Source organism: Microplitis demolitor, chromosome 5 (assembly GCF_026212275.2).
Source record: "Microplitis demolitor isolate Queensland-Clemson2020A chromosome 5, iyMicDemo2.1a, whole genome shotgun sequence".
Classification (NCBI taxonomy): domain Eukaryota; kingdom Metazoa; phylum Arthropoda; class Insecta; order Hymenoptera; family Braconidae; genus Microplitis; species Microplitis demolitor.
In genome coordinates this window covers 1972134-1995977 of record NC_068549.1, presented here as the reverse complement: position 1 = coordinate 1995977, position 23844 = coordinate 1972134, and the positions used below count along the sequence as shown (strand labels likewise).

Here is a 23844-nt window from a genome sequence, read left to right as displayed (position 1 = left end):
TTTCAATGGACAAATGGTCAGACGATATTTACCAGTACTGAAAAGTTATCCAACCCGTTACATACACGAGCCATGGGTGGCGCCTCTATGCGTCCAGCGATCTGCTAAATGTATAATAGGACGTGACTATCCATTGCCGATGGTGAACCATAGCAAAAGCTCACGCATCAACATTGAACGTATGAAACAAGTGTATCAACAACTCAGCAAGTACCGTGACAACGGTGAGTGTAAGTCTCGTTAAAATAATTTTTATTAAAAATGTGTCTCGACATTTTCTCCCTCTTTCTCTCTTGAACCTGTCATATATATATATATAAATATAAATATATATAATATGTTATCTTGTAGATCCTAGTTCATCTCTTTAGATTCCTCTATCTAGCAGCAGTGCCCTAGTGGCTTACTGCTGGGTTTTACTACTTATACACTACCCTTGGCCCTAAGGCTGTAGCTCTCAAGCTCGGCTCTGCTCCCAATGCTCCACTTTACCCAAATCGATTCACCGCGTCTGACTGAGAGGGAAAATAAGAGAGAAAGAGGAAAGAGAAAGAGGGGATGAAAATGTTCATGTAGCATTTAGGTAAGTAAGCTAGTGTTACTTGCTACCGATCATACTTTTGTAAGAATTGAAGAGAAAAAAAATTTTTTTTTTTTTTTTTATTTTATTATTATTATTTTTTGTCGATAATATAAAATTCAAGGAGACGATCGTGACTAACAAGACATTTTTATATATATATATATTTTTTTTTTTATATTTTTTAAATTCACTTCACTTGGACTACGGGTTACTGCATGAACAGGAGTCATCGCTAACGGGGAAACTATAGGTAACAAATTATTTATTATTATTATTATTATATAATTGTAAAATTTATATGACTAGTATACATTTTTTTATAATTAATGACATAAATATAAATTTTTTGAATAAAAATAAAAAAGGCGGGAAAAAAAAATATTTGAATTTTTAAAAAATTGGCGGTAAAATTTAAAAATTAGTTTAGAGGCGACTATCGAAATTAGTTGAAAAAAAAAAAAACAAATATGTACGAAAAGAGGGAAAATGAGAAATTTAAAAATGATAGGGAAAATATTATTAGAGCTGATTTATTGAGAGGGTTAAAAAATCAGCCCTTGTGTTTAATTTATTAATTTTTATTCAAGTCGGTCAAGGTTGTGGTTTTATATTGAGCATAAATTTTGCATACGGAGTATTTTTTTTCTAAGTATGAGGTAGCTGACAAGACGAGTAGTTGGTAAATAAATTGATTAAACTAATTAATTGTCAAGGTCTGATGAGGATCATTGGGCACACATCAAAGACCAATGAGGAACAAGAGGTGACAAAAAAAAAGGTTTCATCTCCTCATCCTTCTGCGATCGCCGATGAACAAAAAATGATTACTAGTTCTTTTGAAGCTAATATTTCTACACATAATTAAATTATCAAATAATTTATATATATACATATAAATATATATCTAGACTATTAAGTTACTACTGTTATTATTTATATTATTACTTCGTAAAGCTAAAAAAGAATTTAAAATTTAAATAACTTGTAAAATATTGAGTCTACAGAAAAATATAAAGAATACTTTTTTATAGGAAATTTAATTCTCTATAAATTTGTTCCTATACAATTTTACCGTATCTTTCATAGATAATTAGTAATTTTAATTTTTAACTACTCAGCTCATGTATCAACTGAAAGCTCCTATTAGTATCCTCACGTTTAAACTTAAATTCTGACTAAACTATCGAAGATACAGCAAATTTGTATCAATACAATTTTGTAGGAAATTAAATTCTCTACAAAAAAGTATCAAGTGAATTTTTCCGTAAACTCAATTGTTTAGACACAATTTTAATTTGAAGACAAATATACAAAAATTGAGGACTTGTTTTTTAATTATAGCGAAACTTGAAATAAATTCTACCACTGCTACAATTATTTTTTTTATAAATATAAATGATAAGATTCCTCAAGTGCTTCTCGACAGTCATTAAAAGTTTTCTCTCTTTAGTAATTTTTTAAAATATTTTAATACAAGCAAAGGCTTTTATAAAGCCCACAGTTAAGCCGCAAATTAAATTGCATGTCGTAATACTTTATTCAGTAGCATTTATATTAATTATTAAAAAATTTTTAAAATACTTTTTTTAATGAACTTTTAATATATTTACTCTATTTATAATTATTATAATTATTATTGTATCAAATACAAACTTAATATAAGATTTCCTTCAATATGATAAAAAACAAAATTACTGCAGTTAATTATTCAGCGGAAGTGAGGCCTGATATTTTTTTTACATAAATAAAAATTTGAATCACCCCACTTCCGGTCACTTCAATAAAACTGCATAAAATAAAAATAAAAATAAAAATTTTTTTTATCATCTCATAAACTTCACAAAAATAAACGTCATATATTTATTATATTTTTAAAAAAATATGAAAAAAATATACACATATTTTTATAAAATATCAAGTATTATAAATCTACTATTAATGAAAATTTATAATTAAAAAATTTTTATAAAATAAAAATGAAATTTTTTTTATTAAAAAAAAAATGTATGAAAATTTTTGTTAATAAAAAAAATGAAGAAAAATAAATGTCTGTTTAAATGTAAAAAAAAATATTTAAATTAATGTGGGTAAAAAAAAAAGAAATAAAGACAGCAAATAGTTCATGTCAACAAATGATATATTTTTAGTGCCTATACAGTGAGTTTTTGACTCTTCTAGGTTTTACATTACATTTCTCATTAGATTTAAACAATTACAAATGAATATCTTGTTGTTGTTGTTATTTATTATTTTATTTATTTATCTTCTTAAACACTCAAAAACAGAACTAACGTTTTCTTCATATTTCATCAATATTATTATTATTATAATTAATATTTATAATTATCATTATTATTCATTATCAATAATTATTTATTTATAATTTTATTATTTATCATAATTATTATTCTCAATTGTTACGCTTACATTCCGTCGATTCTTACAAATGATTACAGATCTTTAATCTTTATTCACCTCATGGTGACAGTTATTCATTTTTTTTTTACACCTGTTCACTGTCGATTTATAAGTAATTAATTTAAAATAATAATTATTATTTAAAAGTGAACCACGTCGTGTAATTGTAGAACAAATCGTCATTACTAAACTTATTTTAAATTTATTATTTATTCATATAAATATTTATATGCATATATATTTATAATTCTCAATATATATTTATATAATTATATATACATATATTTATTTATTTATTTATTTATTTATTCATACGCACTTCCGCTTCATTAATAATAATAATTCGCAATAACGTTTTGTAGGCTCGAATAATTATTAGTTTTATTATTATTATTATTAATATTATAACGATATACATCCGAATTTATCATTATTATTATTATTATTATTATTATTATTATTATTATAAATTACTCTGTTTTAATTTTGTCGTCATACTTTTTTTATTTTATTTGTTATATCTTAAATTATCGTTTTATTTATTTATTATTATTATTATTATTATTATTATTTTTTATTACATTTAGCTAGTTTTTTTTTTCACATTTTTTCAACGCAACTCTACAATTTTACCCACAACATTCGAGATTGGAAATTGAGTCTGTTATATATTTATATATATATAGGGTAGAAATACCATTTTTGACCAATTTTGGACATGAAAAATTTAAATTAAATAATTTGTAAGACGTAATGACATTTTATTTTAAAAATGGGTTCAAAGATACTTTTACCCCAATATTAATGAAATTTTTCTTTTATATTTTTTCATAAATTTATATAAAGTATCAAATGCCCAATAATGAAGCTGGCCAAAAATAGTACTTCTACCCTACACATATGTATATATATATATATATATATATATATATATATATATATATATATATATATATATATATACTTATATATGACTGTAATTATGCAGCAGCATTTTTGTGTTTACTGTACAAAATTATTTAATATAAATTCAAAAAAATTTTTTGAACAAAGCTTTTAATCAAATTTTGAAAGATGAAAGTAACTTGTAGCTGCTGAAATTTTGAAGTTACAAAAAAAAGTTTAGGGAAAATTTTGTTGAGAATTTAATGAACTACAAAAAAGGTCTGATGCAACTAATCGATAAATGCAAAATTTGAAAAGTTATAGGCGTTTTGAAAAAAAAAATAGAAATCAAATCAAATTTTGAAAGATGGAGATAACTTGTAGCTGCTGAAATTTTGAAGTTACAAAAAAAAATTTGGAAACAATTTTGTTGAGAATTTAATGGGCTACAAAAAAGGTCTAATGCAACTAATCGATAAATTCAAAATTTGAAAAGCTATAGGAGTTTTAAAAAAATATATAGAAATTTAATTAAATTTTTTTGAAAAATATGAAATTTTCTACTGTAAAAAAATTATATTTATTAATTTTTCATGTCAAAGAGAACTTTTAAATTTTAATTAAGGGCTGCAATAAGAGGAATTTTTTTTTAGTTTACTAAATAATCACAAACAGTAAACGTAAAGAAAACTCTGCTGCGAAATGGCGCAGTCTAATATATAAATATATAAATATATATATATATATATAAATATATAATGTAATGCATAAGTATCTAAGCACTCAATGCTTACAAGAATTATTTTTTTTACTTTCAAAAACTCGAGTTTTTACATTTTCAAGTACTTGCTAATAATTAATAATAATAATAATAAATTTCATATTAATTAATTTTCCATCATGGACATTGTGGCAAAATTTTATATTTATATTTGTCTGACAATTGTCAACTTTAAAAAACTTATTATTTATTAAAAAAAAAAGTCTTAAGAACTTTAATAAAATTTTTTTTTTACAATATTCTTAACATCCCTTCTAAAAATAAAAAAAAATACTTAAATGATATATATAATTACTCACAATATTCAAATATTTATTTCGCTTACAATAAGTTTTATTATTTGCCATTTAATTGTCTCTATCAACTATCAATTATTATTATTATTATTATTATTATTATTATTATTATTATTATTATTATTATTATTATAAACTTGTCATATACCTTCTCCAATACTTCAAAAACGCTTATTTAACAATAAAATATTTATATTTTTTTTTTTTTTTTTCTAATAAGAAAAAACCGATAACACGTAATCAAGTCGATGATAATATCGTAATTATATCGCCGTCACCGTGTGCTCGCTATTTTTTCGATTAAAAAAAATAAACAAAGACGTTGACAGCGACACCCGTTCATGTAAATCGTTAAATATAATTTTTATATTCAATTATTATTATTATTATTATTTTATTTAATTATTAAATATTACCATTTTAAACTATTTTGTCAAAAAACTGGCCGACGCCACATTAATATTATTAGTAATTATTATCACACACACGCAAATAAATTAATCACAAGCGTCCACTCCTGTTATATTTTTCATAAGGTCGGTAGTTCACAACACTAGTTATTTCATTATTATTTTTTTTTTTTTTTTTTTTTCATTTATTTACTCGTTTAAATAAATGACAAATTACTTTAGTCATTACCGTTTTTTTACATGTCAAAAATTTTTTTTTTTTTTTTCAGTAAATACTACATTTTTTTATCTTTAGTCGTCCTACGGTGTTTTGCTAAAAATTTTATGGGGTATGACCTTTTTTATATTTTTTATTCGCAATTTTTTTTTATTTCCATTAAATGTCAATTTGCTATTTTTTCGCACACACTAACATATATATATATATATATATTTATATATATATATATATATATATATATATATATATATATATATATATATATATATATATTTATATATATATATATATATATATATATATATATATATATATATGTAATTTTGCAGTAAAAGTTTTTTTCATAATGTACGCAATTATTTAGTAAACAAAAAAAATTCTCGTTACAGCCCGCGATTCAAATTTTCAAATTTACCGCTCAAATAAAAAAATTAATTTATTGCATTTTGTTGTTATTTTTACTATTTAAAAATATGTTTCCACGTTATCGATAATATATATGATATATACATCACACATATATAATGTATATATCATATATATGTCATATAATTTTTTACCGCGAAAATTTAAAAAAAAATTAAAATGAATTTTCCATCTAATTTAAAAAAATGCCTGTAACTTTTGAAATTTTGAATTTATCGATTCGTAGCACTAGACCTTTTTTGTAGGCCATTAAATTCTCAACAAAATTGTCCCGAAACTTTTTTACGTAACTTTAAAATTTCAGCAGCTACGATATTTATTTCCTTGAGCTTTCAAAATTTTGATCAAAGGCTTCATTTAAAAAATTATTTTTTGAACTCATACTAAATAATTTCGTACCGTAAGCATAAAAAAATGTCACTGCAAACTGACATATATATATATTTATGTGTATGTATATTGTCATGACCATACATACTTATACAAGTTTTAATATACTAAAGTACATACATAAATACATATACATTTCCTCTCCCTCGTCTTATTATCATCCTCCTTTTCTTTCCGGTGTGTCACACAATCCTGTGTGTAAATCTCAGCAAGAAAGGGAGAAGGAGTCATTATTATTATTATCATTATTATTACTATTATTATTATTATTTATTATTATTGTTGTTGCTGTCATTGTTGTCTTAAAAAAAAAATCCAACTTTGCGAGAGCGAGAGAAAGAGACTAAAGAACCTGATACTAATTGCTTTATTATTTACCCCTTATTAATTCATTTGATTAAATTTTTCTAATTAAAAGTTGTTGTTACATTTCACTCAAGTACAATTAAATCTGAGATGGCTTATAATTGATAACGTCAGCATATTTTTTATTGCCAATCCCGAGAGACTCCTCTAGGCTATTCCGAGTCAATTATTTTATATTTATTATTCATCTTACATAAGACAGATTTATATAAATGTCAATTACTTCGAGTACCAAAATTTAATTAATTGTTTTTTTTTTTTTTTTTTTTTTACAAACTGTTTTTAACACGAGTCAAATTATAAATATAAAACTATATGTCTAGATTAGTTATATAAATTTATAATTATTTTGTGCATAAGACTTGGCTCAGCTGTTGTAACAATTATTATAAATTAATCTGATTAATTACTATATGGTAAAATCATGGATAATCTATTATCTATCACATATATATTTTTTAAATTTAAATTTGAAAATTTTTCTATTAAATGATATTTTATTTGAAAATTTAATCTCATAGTTCGTGAAAATTTTTGAATTATTTATCATATGAATCTAAAATTCAAAATTTTAAATTCGAATCAAATTTTTTAAATTACAGATAATTGAAATTTTTTTTTAATTCAAAATTTCAAATCTCAATATTTTGATTCGAACACCCCTTATATATGTAGCAGATAGTAGGGGAAAATGTGACACCTCTGATAAAAAAAATTTTGTAAATTTATCTGGTCTCCCGAAAAAACTATGGGGTAAATTGGTCACCCAGTGTATAAAAATTTCAAAATTTTACTAAACACGAAATAAAATTTTTTATTTTGGTCAAAATTTCGAAATAACGCACTATTGAGGACTAACTTACCCCTTTTTCTGGTGTCTAGATAAAAATTTGGTTCCATACCTAAAGAACTTCAAAAATTTGAACTTTTACACTTTGAACTTGACAATTTGAACTTTGGCGATTTGGACTCAATTTTTTTATCAGGTTTTTTTGTGCGTGGAAATATAAATTATGTAAACCTATACGCTTGAAATAGTATGGTGCCTTTTTTTCAGGGGTTTTGTGTGCGTGGACATATAAAATATTCAAATTTTCAAAAGTTCAAATTTACAAAACCTGAGAAAAAAGATAAATTCAAATCTACAAAGTTCGAATTGCCAAAGTTCAAATTTACCAAAGTTCAAATTTACCAAATGTCAAATTTACCAAAGGTCAAATTTACCAAAGTTCAAATTTACAAAAGTTCAAATTGGTAAAATTCAATTTTTAAAGTTCATTATGCCGGTTATCAAAAATTTACATGGAAAAAATTTTTTTTCTTTTTTTATAAATGATTATCTAGTCTAAAAAACGGCCATGGGGTAAATTGGTCACCTCATAGTACAAAAATTTCCAAATTTTCGTAAATACGAAGGAAAAATTTTGTTTGGTCAAAATTTTGAAACAGTCGCACCACAAGGGATGACTAACTTACCCCAATTTTCTCTAGTAGCTCTGAATAAATATTAAAAAAAAAATTTCATGAAGAAATGGTGTCTCATTTTGCCGCATTGTGTCTTCAATATATAATTTTATATTTTTCAATTATTTTTACTCGTATCCTAAGAATATAATAAAACAAGTATGGGGAAAATGACACGTCAATTGAAGACAAGAGAAGAGAAGGAATAAGAGAGAGATAGAGTGAGAAAGAGAGTTATCAAGATTGAATTTTCGTTACGATACCGAAATAAAACGACGTTCATTCGACATGGCAATCGGATGTCACTGAGGGTAAAAGAAAAGTTGTAAGTATAAGTCTCCAGAAGACGAAGGGGATAAAGTTAAGATGAACGAAGCGATACAACTGGGGTGACGGTAAAACGTTACGGGAATGTGAAAGCTTATATATTTTATATACAGATAGATATATAGACGGATTTGTATAGATGTATTGTGAGAAATCTGCCAGGAGCTATCTGCCCGAAGTTATAATTTTACGGTCAATCTGCTTTTGATAAATTATTCGCTTTGTTGTTCATTACAGTTCCTATTTTAAATTATTAATTATTTATTAGCGAGATAATAAAATAGTAGTTTAGGTTTAGAGGATTTACAAAGAAAGGCAATAAAAACGTAAGCAATAGCTCGAAATCTAGGTTTTATCGAGGCCGGTTTCGGTCTAAAGTGATACTTTTCTCGGCTTTCGAGGGTTTTACGATCGAGTGAGATAGCGTTTTGTGTCAAGAGTTTTTAATGTGATAGAAAAAAATTCCAAGGTTGATATTCTAGGGAAATCCATCTTTAAGAAAGGGTAAGACGGGTCTTTGTATGAAGATTTTATTTTCCAATTGTATTTTTATTTAAAGAGTTTTCGTCATGTAAAGCTCGGAATTAGGGACAGAATTGACGTTTTGATATTTTTTAAATAAAATTAAATAGAAATCACAGAGCTGAGATGTTTTGAGGTTAGAAATTTTTTTTCAAGAGCTCACTTGGACTTTTTAATGAATTTTCGCACTCAAAATATTACTCGAAATTTGTTTATTAAATTTTTTTCAGGTAAAATGTCACTGAGTTTAGATTAAAATCCCATAAATTATCAAATTTTGATACAAAATTATTTTTCAATAATCAATTTTCTGATTTAAAAAAATTAGAGGTTAGGAAAATTCCCCAGAAAACCAATGAAGTCATAAAAAAAAAATCAGACAAATATTTGACCGCTTAATTAAATTAAAATTTTCTTTAACCCAAAAAATAATTAATCAGTATATTTAAATTGCTGCTTAATTTATTTTTATTTAATTTAATTATTCTCCAATTTACAGCAGCCAAAACAAAAATAACAAGAAAACAGTAAACAGTAATTTTAATGAAAAAGTTAATTAGTAACATCAAAAAGATTTTACTTTTACATAAAATATTTATATTTCTTACTCCTCTATTATTAATTATTATTATTATCATACAATAAAATTATTAATTAAATAAAATTAATTAAACTGGAAATTGGACGAGACAGGGACGGTTCTCTATTATAAAATATTCAGATAACTCTTTGTTTAATTTATTATATATTTTTGAATTAATAATAGTCACTCTTATAATTATAATTATTATTATTAATTTTTAAAAGATGGCGCTTCAGTGAAAATCGAGAAAAATACAAACTAGCATTTAAAGCCTACTTCATTAAACTGCGACAATGTTCAATTATGTTATTAATCAATTAATTGAGTAATCACTGGAGCCACTGATTTATCTAAAATCTAATCTTGTTTGTAAATCCCAGCGTCCAAGCATTTACTAAAAAATTTTATTTTTCTTCTCGTATCTCTGTAACGGCGCGTAGTTTATTTAATTAATTAATAAACCGGTTAATTAGTTTCTCGTTAAATACAAAGGTAACATCCTAATATTACGTCAACATTTATTTATTATTTAATTATCAGACCAACTGTCTGTCCGTTATTGTTAATTGTCATACGTTCTGTAATTTCATTTTTAAATTATTTTACTTTTTTAGAAAACGTTGCTTCGTATATTTAAATTAACAACAACAGCTTAACGACTAGTTATGTTTCTGGTTTGTTTACTTTCTAAGGCCTTAAAACCTGGGTTTCATTTATTTACTTTTTTTTTTTTATTGGTGACTTTTTTTTGTATTAATTTTCTTTCTCACACTCGTTTGCTTGGCTTGTCTGTTATTTGGTTATAATGTAAGGCAGTATTACAATATGGGACGTGTACTTTTTTTTTTTTTTTTTTTTTTTTTTAATATTTTTTTTTTTTTTAAGGAGATCAAAATTTTAATTTTAGAATTTTAGACTTTGAATTAAAATTGTGTCTAAACAATTGAATTTACGAAAAAAATCATAGAATACTTTTTTGTAGAGAATTTAATTTTCTATAAAATTGTATTGATACATATGTGCTGTATCTTTGATAGTTTAGTCAGAATTTAAGTTTGAACGCGGGAATATCAATGGGAGCCTTTGAGTTGATTTATGAACTACCGAAAAATTGAAATTACAAGTTATCTATCAAAGATACGGTAAAATTGTACAGAAACAAATTTGTAGAGAATTAAATTTGCTAAAAAAAAGTATTCTATATATTTTTTCGTAAATTCAATATTTCACAAGTTATTTGAATTTAAACTTTTACTCCAAATTAATAATAAATAAATTATCGAAAATGTCAAAATGAAATTTTTTTCACCCCCATTAAATAGTAATTTCAATAATGATAATGTTAATAGCAGTAATAAAATATATTCGGTCATAGGTTAATTTAAAAATAAAAGTGACGTAACACGTGATATTTTAGGTTTAATAGGGCCAGTAGGCTAGTGGGGTGTAAAAGGACGAGGAAATTAAAAAAGAATAAAAAAAAAATGGGGGATGAAAAAAATAACGAGTGCAGGACGTGAGGAGTTTTCTCGGTACGTGGAATGTGTGGTGATATAGAGGGAAAGGTGAAGAAGGAAGAGAATCATGAGAGCCACAGCGCGTGAAATTGAATTTTACGTCGAGCCCATTCGCGCGGCCTCATGTCGACCCGTCCCGACTTTCCAAGGCTACATTCGGGATGCACCTATGTATGTATATATTATATATATACACACTATCGATTTTATATCATGGTACACACATGCAAGATGATATTATTGAGGCAAGTACACAGAGTAAGATTACTTAATGTATAAAAACGAGAAAAATTATCAATTAATTAATATTCATTTTTAATTACTTTTCAACTTAATTAATGTTGATTTCTGATTAATGATATGCGACTAATTACTCAGTAAAAAAAAAATATCAATAAAAATTTTCGTAGACTTAAGAAATTTTTATTCAAATTCACTAATTTTGGATATTTTTCTATGAATCAAAATTGTGGCCAAATTATCAAAGATACAACAAAAATGTACTAGTACAATTTTATTGAGAATTTAATTTTCTACAAAAATGATCTCTTTCATTTTTCACATAAACTTGATACTTTACACGATATTTTAATTTAAAGTAAAAAAAATTCAAAATTTCCATTTATTTGATTCAATAAATTTTTTATTTCCTTTGAAATTCAAATACTGGCTAATAAACCAAAAATATGAAGATAATGTATCAGGTGAATTTTGTCATGAATTAAATTCTCTACAAAAAAGGTCTTATTTATTTTTCCCATAACTCCCATAGATTAGACGTTAGAGAATTTCCATTGATGCCTAATTTCGAAAGTATTTTGTTTTTTCGAAATTATGATAGAAAATTTTTGTCAGGGAGCGTAAAAAAAAATTTTCCAAAACAAAAGTCGAGTATATTTTTATAAAAACAAGTTATTAAAACAAAAATATCAGATTAGAGTATAAATTGTCTATTCCTGGCGTAAAATTGTACTGCAATAATATATACATCCGAAAGTTGGCTCGTTTTTTTTTCATTTATTTTTATAAACACTAATCGTTGAACAGTTTTTTTTTCATTCGATTCCGCACACAAACACCAGAGTAACATCCGGTCACTGAACAAATTCTATCCCCTCAGAATAATCTTCCCCTTGTTACTCCCCAGATCACAGTCGTTGATGAAAACCAACTCATCGGTGCAATAAAAATAAAACTGACAATGAAAAAAAAAGAAAAAAGTTAAATAAATAAATAAATAAAAAAAAAAAACAAATAACTTTTCCAATGAGGTATTAAATATATGAGAAGAAAATATGTTGAAAATACGCGGATTATTTCGTTTAGTTACAATCTGCGGGTAGATAATATAAAGGGTAAGAAAAATAAAAATGGATGAAAATATGTCTTTGTAATATTCGTCAATCGTTTGGTTGGAAAAGTACAAATTGCAGCTGAAAATGAGGGAAGAAAAAAGTTTACAATGCGAAATTACTTTGACAAAGAAGTTTAAGAATAAGAAGAATTAGGTAGGAGGAAAATAATATAAGAAAAATTACGATAAAGTATATGTCGAAGTTTAATATCAAAAATAAAATCTGAGGAATATAAAAATAGTTAAATATTTTTTAAATTTCTACCCCAACTTACGCTCGCTGAGTCACTGCCGTATCGAATGGAAAAAAATATGAATCAAATTTACATATATATATATATGTATACATACATATATCAAGCTGTGATATAAATATATAAAAACTTTTTTTTAATAAAATAAATAATTTTTAAAATTTTTTTTCGTTTTCAAAAACAAAAACAACAGAAATGTTTTGAATTTCGTCGTAATTTTGCTTTCTAACCTCCGGTGGTTTGAAAACTGCCAATTAAAGGTTGGAAAATTTTTTGATGACTAAAATATTGATGATTAATTAGATATTTATCTAAATTCAATGACACGTTAGCTGTAAAAAATTAAATTAATAATTTTCGGGTGATATTTTGAGCGCGAAATTTTATTGAAACGTCCAAGTGAACTCTTGAAATTTTTTCTAACCTCAAAATATTTAATTGCCATTAATTAAATTCGTAAAATAATTGAGTTGTTTTACAAAATGAAATTTTTGAAACTTTTTTCATTAACCAATAAATTTAAATATGAACTTTTTTTTTTTTTAAAACTGATCAATTCATTTATTTAGAAAAAAAACTTGAATTCAAAATCTTACAGAGAAACCCGATGCAAAATCAGACATCAATCAACGTAAAAATTTATCTTTTTATTAAAAAATATTTATTTCCATTTTTCAAAAGGGTGCAGACCAAATTGCCCCAATTCCGTGACAAAAAAAATTACCACTTTTTTCACAAGCGCTCGCTTTTTATAAATTAGGGAGGATCAAAACGTAACAACGCGGGGTAAAATGAACCACTAATTAAATAAAAAAAAATTCAAAATGGCGTCGGTTTTATTCCCGGCCGCCCATTTTGGATGCACGAATAATTTATAAAAGAGAAATGATTGAGTATAGATGAGTATTTGGGCATGAAAGAAACCAGAAATGGGTAAAATGGCGACAGGAAGTTAGAAGAAACGGACATTAAGCCAAAATATATGAAGAATAGTATTCGTGAATAAGTATGAGGATTATTTTACCGGAAAACGATTGATAGGAGAGTGTAGAAAAGGACACGATGGATAATATGTATATGAATACAACTAGAGTGGAAAACTGACAAAGATACTCAACATTATATACACACATACATATATATATATATATATGTGTGTATAAATATTTATGTGCCCACATATATACGTAAAGATATATAGGGAGTATGGGAAAATCGAGCAAGACTATACGTAACAGTAAAGCCGGGCTGTTTCAGTGAGTAAAGAGTGCGAGGGAGAGAAAGATAAAGTACCGAGAGAGAACTTTGAGATCAATACCAACTACCCTCTCTTTCTCTTTCTCTTTCTCATGCTGTCGCTCTCCCTCTACTCTCACGCATCCACTCCCTATAAAATTTACCTTTTTACACTTTTTACTACACTCCTTACTCCTTATTCCCTTATTCACTTTATTTATTTTTTATTATTCATTTCATCCCCTCAGAGCTCAGTTCTCTTTCCCTCAGATCCTTTTTTTTTATTTTCAATTTTTATTTCAAATTATTTTCGGCTTTGGCTTTTTTTAAGTGGAAAATGTTTTGAGTCAGAGTCGCGGTCGTTTAAACTCTAAAGCGAAATTTATGTTTGTGATTATGTTGGACCGTGTCACTGGATGTCAAATTATTCTTGAACACGAATGTCATGATAAACTAAAGGATAAGAGAGTAAATGGATGAATGAATGAAAGAATAGATGGATGGATGGATAGGTAGAAAATAATGTGATGGCTCGTGATTGAAATGACGTGACAAAAAAATCTAATCATTTTTTTTTTTTTGGACTATAGAGTATTTGGGAATCAAACATTAAAATTTTTAAAATATTATTCAATTTTTTTTTTTTTTAAACGTAAAAACAAAGTAATAACTGTATTGAAAATAATTGGAAATAAAATTTTGCTACACTAAAAAAATTGGGAAATGTCCAAAAGTGGTGTTAAAATAACACCGCCGGTGTTAAAAAAAATTCCGGATGTTAAAATATTTTTCGGTGTTAACAATGAGGTGATAGTGTATGTGGATTTTTTTTTACACCAATTTAACACCAGTGTATTAACACCAAAAAATTACACCTCCGACACCGCGTGGTGTTAAATTAAGTCTATTTTTAGCACCGCTTTTTTTACAGTGTAAAATTTAAAAAATACAGAATTTTTGTACATTTGACTTTAAATTAAAATTGTGTCTAAATAATTGAATTTACGTAAAAATTCACCTGATACTTTTTTGTAGAGAATTTAATTTCCTATAAAATTGTATTGATACATATTTGCCGTATTTTCAATAGTTTGGTCAGAATTTAATTTTGAACGCGAGAATATTAATGGGAGGCTTTAATTTATTTATCAACTGAGTAAAAAATTTAAATTACAAGTTATCTATCAAAGATACGGTAAAATTGTATATAAACAAATTTGTAGAAAATTAAATTTGCTAAAAAAAGTTACTCTTTATATTTTTTTGTAGACTTGATATTTTACAAGTTATTAAAGTTTTAAGATTTTTTTCGGCTAAAAATTTTTTTGCACTAAATAATAATAATGACAGTAGATGAGCTTGAAATGCATCGAAAATATGCAAGAGAGAAAGAGAAAATGAAACGCCTTCCATTTTGGCACACATTTATGTTCGGTACATTGCGCTCGATTTATCGACATCATTATGTCCTCACGATGAAATGATTCGTCAGTGCGACGTTTATTGTCGTCTCTAGTGTACCACACAAAATAATGAACAAAAATAATTTAAATATACGGAAAGAGAATAAAAAAACATTAACATCTACATAGAAATAAATAACGCGCCTTAAATTTTAAAAAATTATTTTTTACAGAAAAAAAAAAACATTTCAACCCATCTGACATTTTTTTTATATCATCCTGACAGTTTATTTCTATGAAATATATTATTTTTCTGATTAAACTTTCCGCAAATGGAAATATATTGCAGTAATAAAAAATGAGGTCAAAAAAATCATATTCATTTTTGAATAAATTCTATTATTACGTTTAATAATTTTTTTGCATTCAATAGAATTAATTAATCGTAATTTAATCATGAGCAAATCAATTTAAATGATAAATTATTATTCCGTTCTTCATAAATTTGGCAGCAAACATTTTATCAATCAGTTTAGTCAATTCGAATAATTAAATTACTTTTTTTAATTATTTATTCATTTATAACAAATATTTACTTTAATTTATCAAATTACAAATATATATATATTCGTCACTTTTTGTGTATCAGTAATAAATATTTGTTTATTAAGGATGTATGAGTTACCCCTATCAGTTCGGATATTAATAATTTTAATCAAATTCGTGAGTTTTTAATTTAATAGGACAGAAAAAATATTTCAAAGTGAACGCGGTTTGAATCCAGAGTCAAATTTACTCCAGAGGAAATTTATTTTGAAATTAACTTTGGATCGGATTGAATGAAAATTCACATCATTTCGAAATTACTCCACTGGAAAAAATTCCACTGGAGAAAATTCCGAAAAAATTCCGAGTGAAAAATTTTTCGGAAATTCGAAATTATGCATGGACGAAATTTTGGAAATAATATGAAAATTCAGAAATTATTTAAAAATTGACATAAAATTAAAATTTAATAAATTTTTCGAATAATTCGAAATTATGCAAGGACTTGAAATTTTGAAAATAATTTGAAATTTTACGGATAATTAAAATTTCTCAAATCATTCAAATTTTGGAAATAATATGAAAATTCAGAAATTATTTAAAAATTGACATAAAATTAAAATTTAATAAATTTTTCGAATAATTCGAAATTATGCAAGAACTTGAAATTTTGAAAATAATTTGAAATTTTACGGATAATTAAAATTTTTAAAATCATTCAAATTTTGGAAATAATATGAAAATTCACAAATTATTTAAAAATTGACATGAAATTAAAATTTGATAAATTTTTTGAATAATTCGAAATTATACAAGGACTTGAAATTTTGAAAATAATTTGAAATTTTACGGATAATTGAAATTTCTCAAATCAATCAAATTTTGGAAATAATATGAAAATTCACAAATTATTTAAAAATTGACATGAAATTAAAATTTAATAAATTTTCCGAATAATTTGAAATTATGCAAGGATTTGAAATTTTGAAAATAATTTGAAATTTTACGGATAATTAAAATTTCTCAAATCATTCAAATTTTGGAAATAATATGAAAATTCACAAATTATTTAAAAATTCACACGAAATTAAAATTTAACAAATTTTTCGAATAATTCGAAATTATACAAGGACTTGAAATTTCGAAAATAATTTGAAATTTTACGGATAATTAAAATTTCTCAAATCATTTAAATTTTGGAAATAATATGAAAATTCACAAATTATTTAAAAATTGACATGAAATTAAAATTTGATAAATTTTTTGAATAATTCGAAATTATGCAAGGACTTGAAATTTTGAAAATAATTTTAAATTTTACGAATAATTAAAATGTTTCAAATCATTCAAATTTTTAAAATAATTTGAAAATTCGCAAATTATTCACAAACTGACCTGGAATTAAAATTTAAAAATTTTTTGAAAAAAAAATGATTTTATCCGAATTTCGAGTAAAATATTAATATTCGATTTAAAATATCGTTCACGTACTTGTCATATTTATTTATCTATCTGTCATAATATTTTATTATTATTATTATTTTAGCATATTAACGATATTACCAAGAGTTATAAATATAAATAACACGATTGGCCAGTTGTATAACCTGAGGAATCGATTCAAAGGCTAAACAAATGCTGATAAATTGTCGAACGTTCATAATGTGAGTCAAACCACTTTACTTTTTTTGCATATATATTTATATATTATATTGATTATCCATTTATTTATTTTTTTATCCTCACTATTAATTTTTATTTTCCATTTCCCATAAATAAAAACACTAATCATATTTATCTATTCCACTACCGACTAAATTAAATATCTAATTTTTTAATTACTTTATTTACGTACCCTCATTTAATTAACTCATAAATTATATATATTTTTTTTTTCTTCTAGAAAATTTTATGAAAATAAATTTTCGAAAGTTCAGTTTAGTTAAAAGTAACAAATTATTTGAATTATTTGTGTTGGATACAGATCTGTAAGTTTTCTAAAAGTATCCGGGGTAGCGAAGGTCTTAATTACTTTGGCCTTTGATAAAAAAAACTAAATAAAAATGTATGAAAAGATGAGAAGAGAAGAGAGGAAAAGTAATTTAAGATTTTTTAACATACTAAGATATATAATTAATAAGCAACTTTTAATTAATAATGGTGATTAGAAGTAAAAAAAAAAAAAAAGATGTAAGAAAGTAAATTTTTATGGTGAAAACAATAATATTTAAAATTTTAAATTATACTGTTGATCTAGTGGGTTTAAATTTAGATTTGCTTAAAAATCATTCTCTCAACTTTATTTCTTATCTGCTTTTTTTTTTTTTTTTTGGAAACTTGTTCTCATTCTTATGTCATTCGTGAATGTCAAGAGATTAAATCGTCCGGGATTCACAACGACGGCGTCTAGTCCTCCCGTCGTCGGGTGCCAGCGCTCTAGAAAACCGGACGAGTTTACAAATCTAATTTACGCGGAATAAGACAGTAAGACAAGTTGAGAATAAAGATATAAAGATCCTTTTAATTAATATAAAGATACATAGAAAAAGATTTTATAACATCATAAAAAAAAAAAAAAAAAAAAAAAAAAAAAATTATTATTATAATAATAATAATAATCTTAGGATATAATTTGAGTTGTGGTCGGAAATTATTTTCTCGACAAATTATATCTGTCGAGAATTTTTAAAAATATGATATTTTGACAGTTGACATTTTTATTATTATTATTTTTTATTTTTAATTAAAGTTAAAATATAAATAATTCATTAAATATTGAGTGTAGAGAAAAATTTATAGAACAACTTTTTTTATCAAATTTGATTCTCTATAAATTTATTTATATACAACTTTGTCGTATCTTTGATAAATAACTTGTAATTCCGATTTAAAGAACTTATAAATAATTTAAAAGTCACTCCATTAATATTTTATCAGCTTTAAACTTAAATTCTGACTAAACTATCGAAGATACGGTAAATTTTTATCAGTACAATTTTGTAGGAAATTAAATTTTCTACAAAAAAGTATTGATTTAATTTTTTCGTAAACTCAATTGTTTACACACAATTTAAATTTAAACCGAAAAATGTTATTTAAAGCCCACCCGATAAATAAAAAAAAATTTCCTCAAAAATTGAATTATTTAAATGTAAATAATACAAATAAATATCTTACTACAGTACAAAAAAACAATTATAAAAGCAATAATTCAATTATTAATTTTTAATTACATTATTTTCCCTCACTCAATTGCCGTGAAATGTAAAATAATCATAAAAGTTTTAATAACTAGTTTAATAAATGAGTAATTGGTAACAATGGAGTGTGAAATGTCTACACTATGCGCGTTATCCCGTCTTGCATAAGTTACACAACCATCACAAACGTTAATAGTTAATTAAACGAGTCGTTTAATTAAATAGTGGTGATGTGTATCATGGATTTCATTTGTGCGTATCGTGACCTTTGTTTCGTGCTCGGTCATTCTAGTATATTATATATAATATAATATACTACAATGCAATACACTACAATACAAATATATATACATATATCATATGTATATACAAGGTGTCCCGAAAGTACCGCACATAAATGAACAGAGTTTATTATTAGACAGAGGACGAAATTTTGAACCAAAAAGTCCTCTGGCATTTCTCAATCTGACCCATAGGTAATTAGTTACTAATTAAAAACAAGTGACCAATCAGTGCGCCTCAAGAAAAGATGAAAAGTGGGGATGAGTACAGGGTAGGGATATCCCCACTACTTTTTCCACTGGAGCGCTTCTGATTGGTCGCTTTTATTTAACTAATGACTAATTTTCTATGGGTTAGATTAAAAAACACTAGAGGGCTTTTAGTCTCGGAATCGCGCCCTCTATCGGCCTCGTAATTTATGTGCGATACTTTTCGGACACCTTGTATACATTGTAGACATATATTTATGTAGGTAGGATTCAAAGGGGTGTTTAAATGACTTGAGGGTCATTGAGGGACGGAAGTAAATATCGAGGTGGGATAAATAATAACGTATGTAAATAAACATATATTTTAAATATTTTTTATTAAGAGGCTTAAATTTTAAAAATTGAAATTTCATTTGCCAAGACCGGAGTATTTATATTAATATACTAACTTATAATAATAATAATAATAATAATGATAATAATAATAATAATAATAATAATAACAATTATTATTTATTTCCTTTAAATTAAATTTATTATTTAACTCCTGCTTTGTACTTCTCGATAATCCACGAAGCGCCATCTACTTTTGATTTTTTTATGTACCTTTATATATTTATATATTCATTAGCCATTTTACCTCCCCTTTAGTGCCATTAATTAATTTAATAATTGTTATATTCTGTATTTATATAAATTTTTAGTCGCCATCGAGGCTCTTGTAGACGGAAATTAAAAAAAAAATTATAGACAGGGGAGGAAAAATATGTGATATATATATATATATATATTTTTACACGCCATCATTTTGCTTTCTACCCCCGTATCACCTTTAACTATTTTATTTTATTATATTATATTTTATTCGCTACAAAAATTTATGACAATATTCATTTTTAAACCCATTTATATTTTTAGTACAAATGCTTTGTAACTTTACAGATGGGAAAGTCATTCTTTACATGTACGTATGTCTTTTTATAGTTATACTTTACTACACATGTAAATAAAATTTATACTTTACCGATTTTTACTTTTATTTAGTTTTTTTTTTATCAAATCTTGTATTATAAATTATTTATATTCCGATTTATTTGAAATTTATGTATAAATCAAGTCTATAAAATTTTTATATATGTATATATGTAAGATTGAAATGTATGACTACCTGTTTCGATAACCTGAATCATAGATAATTTTAAAATAATTAAAAACTTGTTCGCTTCAAAATTTTTATTTAAATATTTTAAAATTGGCGGGAAATTCAAAATAGTTAGTTTGTGTTTTGAAAATGAGCTTTGAAAAAAAAAATATGACAGTCAATACAAACCATCTTACTCTCAAATCCACTAAAAAAAATATAAAATCCGTACCCAGTATTCAAAAAAAAATTTTTTTCAATTAAATAATTTATTTAAAAAACACTGAGCGGCTCGTAGTTTCTAATTATTCTAAAATGATCCGCAAAATTATCGTTTTAAATTACACAGTAATAACGTCGAGTAAAAGTAACCCCCGTCAACACCCGATTACTTATTCACGACTCATTAACTTCACTTAAAAGTAATTCATCAGGAATTTAAACTCCATAACGTCGTTTCATCGCCTTGAGATCTTAAATTAAATCCTCATTTCACCCCGATCTTTTATAAAAAATTTTAATACTAAATAAAAACAGCTAAGTCATATATTATACATTTCAATCTTTACCTTTTTTATACACAGAAAAAAAATAAATATTGCTGCAACAGGAAAGTCCTGCCTTGTTTCAGTTACAAGATCTACTCCTGTTGCAACCACAGGTTAATTTCTGTTGTAGCGTCAAGAATAATCTTGTAGCTGCAACGAAAATTGACCTGCTGCTGCAGTAGGAATAGATCTGTAACTAAGGAATAATCCTGATGCAGCAAAAAGACTAATCCTGTTGCAGGCACAGATCTATTCCAATTATAGTCACAGATGTATTCCTGTGGCTGCAACAGTACTGATCGGTTCCATGACAAATGATCCCGACAAGTGATCCCACAGACTAGATCCAACTGGTAACTGGCCCAACTGACAACTGATCTTCAAATTCAAGTTTCAAGATCAAGATCTTCATAACTCATTGTTATCATCTTTAAAATCTTTATTTTCATAATTTTAAACCGTATGTCGATGGGATCAGATGTCGGTGGGATCAATTTGTAGGGATCACTTGACTTGCTATAAAATTGTTGGGATCAGTTGATGGCACACCGTACTGATCTTTTGAATTCTACAAAACTTTCCTGTTGCAGCCAGGACCAAGTCCTGTTGCAGCAATAGTTCTTTATTTTCCATATAGACTCATCAAAAAACCAATAAACAAACAACAACTTATTAATTAATTCATCATCCTGGTAAAAAAAATAATTAATCTTTCCCCAATACCACGAAAGTGTTAACGTGTCACTTGATAACTTCCTTCCATCAATGCAATACCGATTATCATCATAATCATTACCAGTAATATCATTATTATTATTATTATTATTATTATTATTATTATTATTATTATATATATATAATGTATTATAATTTCTAAACGAACACATATTATACCTCGATAACAATAACCGCCTTCATGCTCATTTATTTCTCTCTATTTAATCCCATTTGCCAACTCCCTCAATAGGCTACAGGAGACTAGAAGCTACAACTCGACTCTCACCCTTCTCAACCCGGAACCCTTTTGGAATCATTCCTTCTCCCTCTCCCTCTACCCCCACCTCATTCATCCCTTCACACTCACTCCGACGCAAACATACAAGTAATTTATTTATTTTATTTTATTTTTCCAACAGAGCCAACTCTTTGTGCTCAACAATTCCCAGTCGGTGTCATCCTCTACTAAAACCCTCATCACTTGAATAGTATTTTTTTTTTGTTATCTAAAAATTGCATGTATACATAAGTGATTTTTTGTATAATAATTTTAAATATTTTCATTTAAAATTTTTATCACTAATTTTTATTATTTTTGCAATTCATTTTAAAATTTTCTATTCCTTTAAAATTATTATTTATTTATTTATTAATTTACTATCACTGTAGAACCGTCGATGTGTTAATTCGTCAATCGCATTCTCTTTATCCATATTTATGAACGCATTTTTTTATTTTCTCCTTCATCATTCTGGCATCCAACGCGATTACACCCACGCCCACACATATATTAATAAATTTAAAATCAAATATATATTTATGCGTAAATAAATCTTTACATATTTATTTATATTTCATTTTAAAATCTAAATCTCTCGCTCTAACAAAATATCCTCTCTTGCTCGAAAAACCACCAGCTCGAGGCCTACATTATCAACAAACCTATCGCCCTTCAAATCCAGGAAGAGTAGTATAAAAAAAAAAAAAAAAACAAAGTCACCGTCATGACATGTGTGCGTGTGTGTGTGCGAATAAATAGCATTTAAATAAAAAATAAATTTATTTAGCGGCCGACTTTTTAATACTCGTCGTGACGTTTACTTTTATTTGGCCTGACCCTGTCATCGGTATACCGGAAGCCAAGAAATATATATCAACATGGATTTCCAGCTTTAAAAATTATTCGTTTTATTATTTATTATTATTATTATTATTAATATTTTAATATCCAAAAATTTAAATGCTACAAAAATCCCAGCTTCCATTTCCAAGGACTGTAATAACAGAACCGCCTGTATTTTCTTCTTGACTTATTAATATTTATATTTATTATTATTAATTTCGATTTATTTATATTTTTTAAATTATTATTATTATTATTATTATTATTATTATTATTACTACTACAACTACTATAAATACAACTATTAAAACTACAAATAAATCTAGTTCTATTTCCCCAACTTCCGTTACGACGACAACAACAACGACAACGACAACGACGACAACGATGACGATGACGACTTGAGCGCCACCTGACCCGCGGGTAATAACGCTCGTTGGTGTCACTAATTATAATGCTAATAATAATAACAATAATAATAATAATAATACGTTTTAATTTTATTTTGACACCACAATAACAGCAGTATATATTATTATTATTATTATTATTATTATTAATATTATTCTTATTATTATTAATAATATTATTATTATTATTATTATAATTATTATTAATGTCGTAATAATAACTACAGCTACAT

The 23844-nt window shown here is 25.5% G+C and overlaps 1 protein-coding gene across 5 annotated transcripts in view; it reads left to right on the top strand.

Annotated features, from left to right (window-relative positions):
• The window catches only part of LOC103569344 (cryptochrome-1), a 65187-nt gene extending 63004 nt beyond the window's left edge, over window positions 1-2183 (top strand). For 3 of the 5 annotated variants that reach the window (XM_008546604.2, XM_008546603.2, XM_008546602.2), the window contains exons 10-12: window positions 22-224; window positions 807-833; window positions 1297-2183. In XM_008546604.2, coding sequence (XP_008544826.1) covers window positions 22-224; window positions 807-833; window positions 1297-1448 — 382 coding nt within the window. In that variant the 3' untranslated portion in view covers window positions 1449-2183. Of the gene's footprint in view, window positions 1-21; window positions 231-351; window positions 584-806; window positions 834-1296 lie in introns of all 5 variants that reach the window. The other 2 variants (XR_548918.1, XM_008546606.1) reach the window with 2 other exon arrangements.
• Window positions 2184-23844: the final 21661 nt, after the last annotated feature.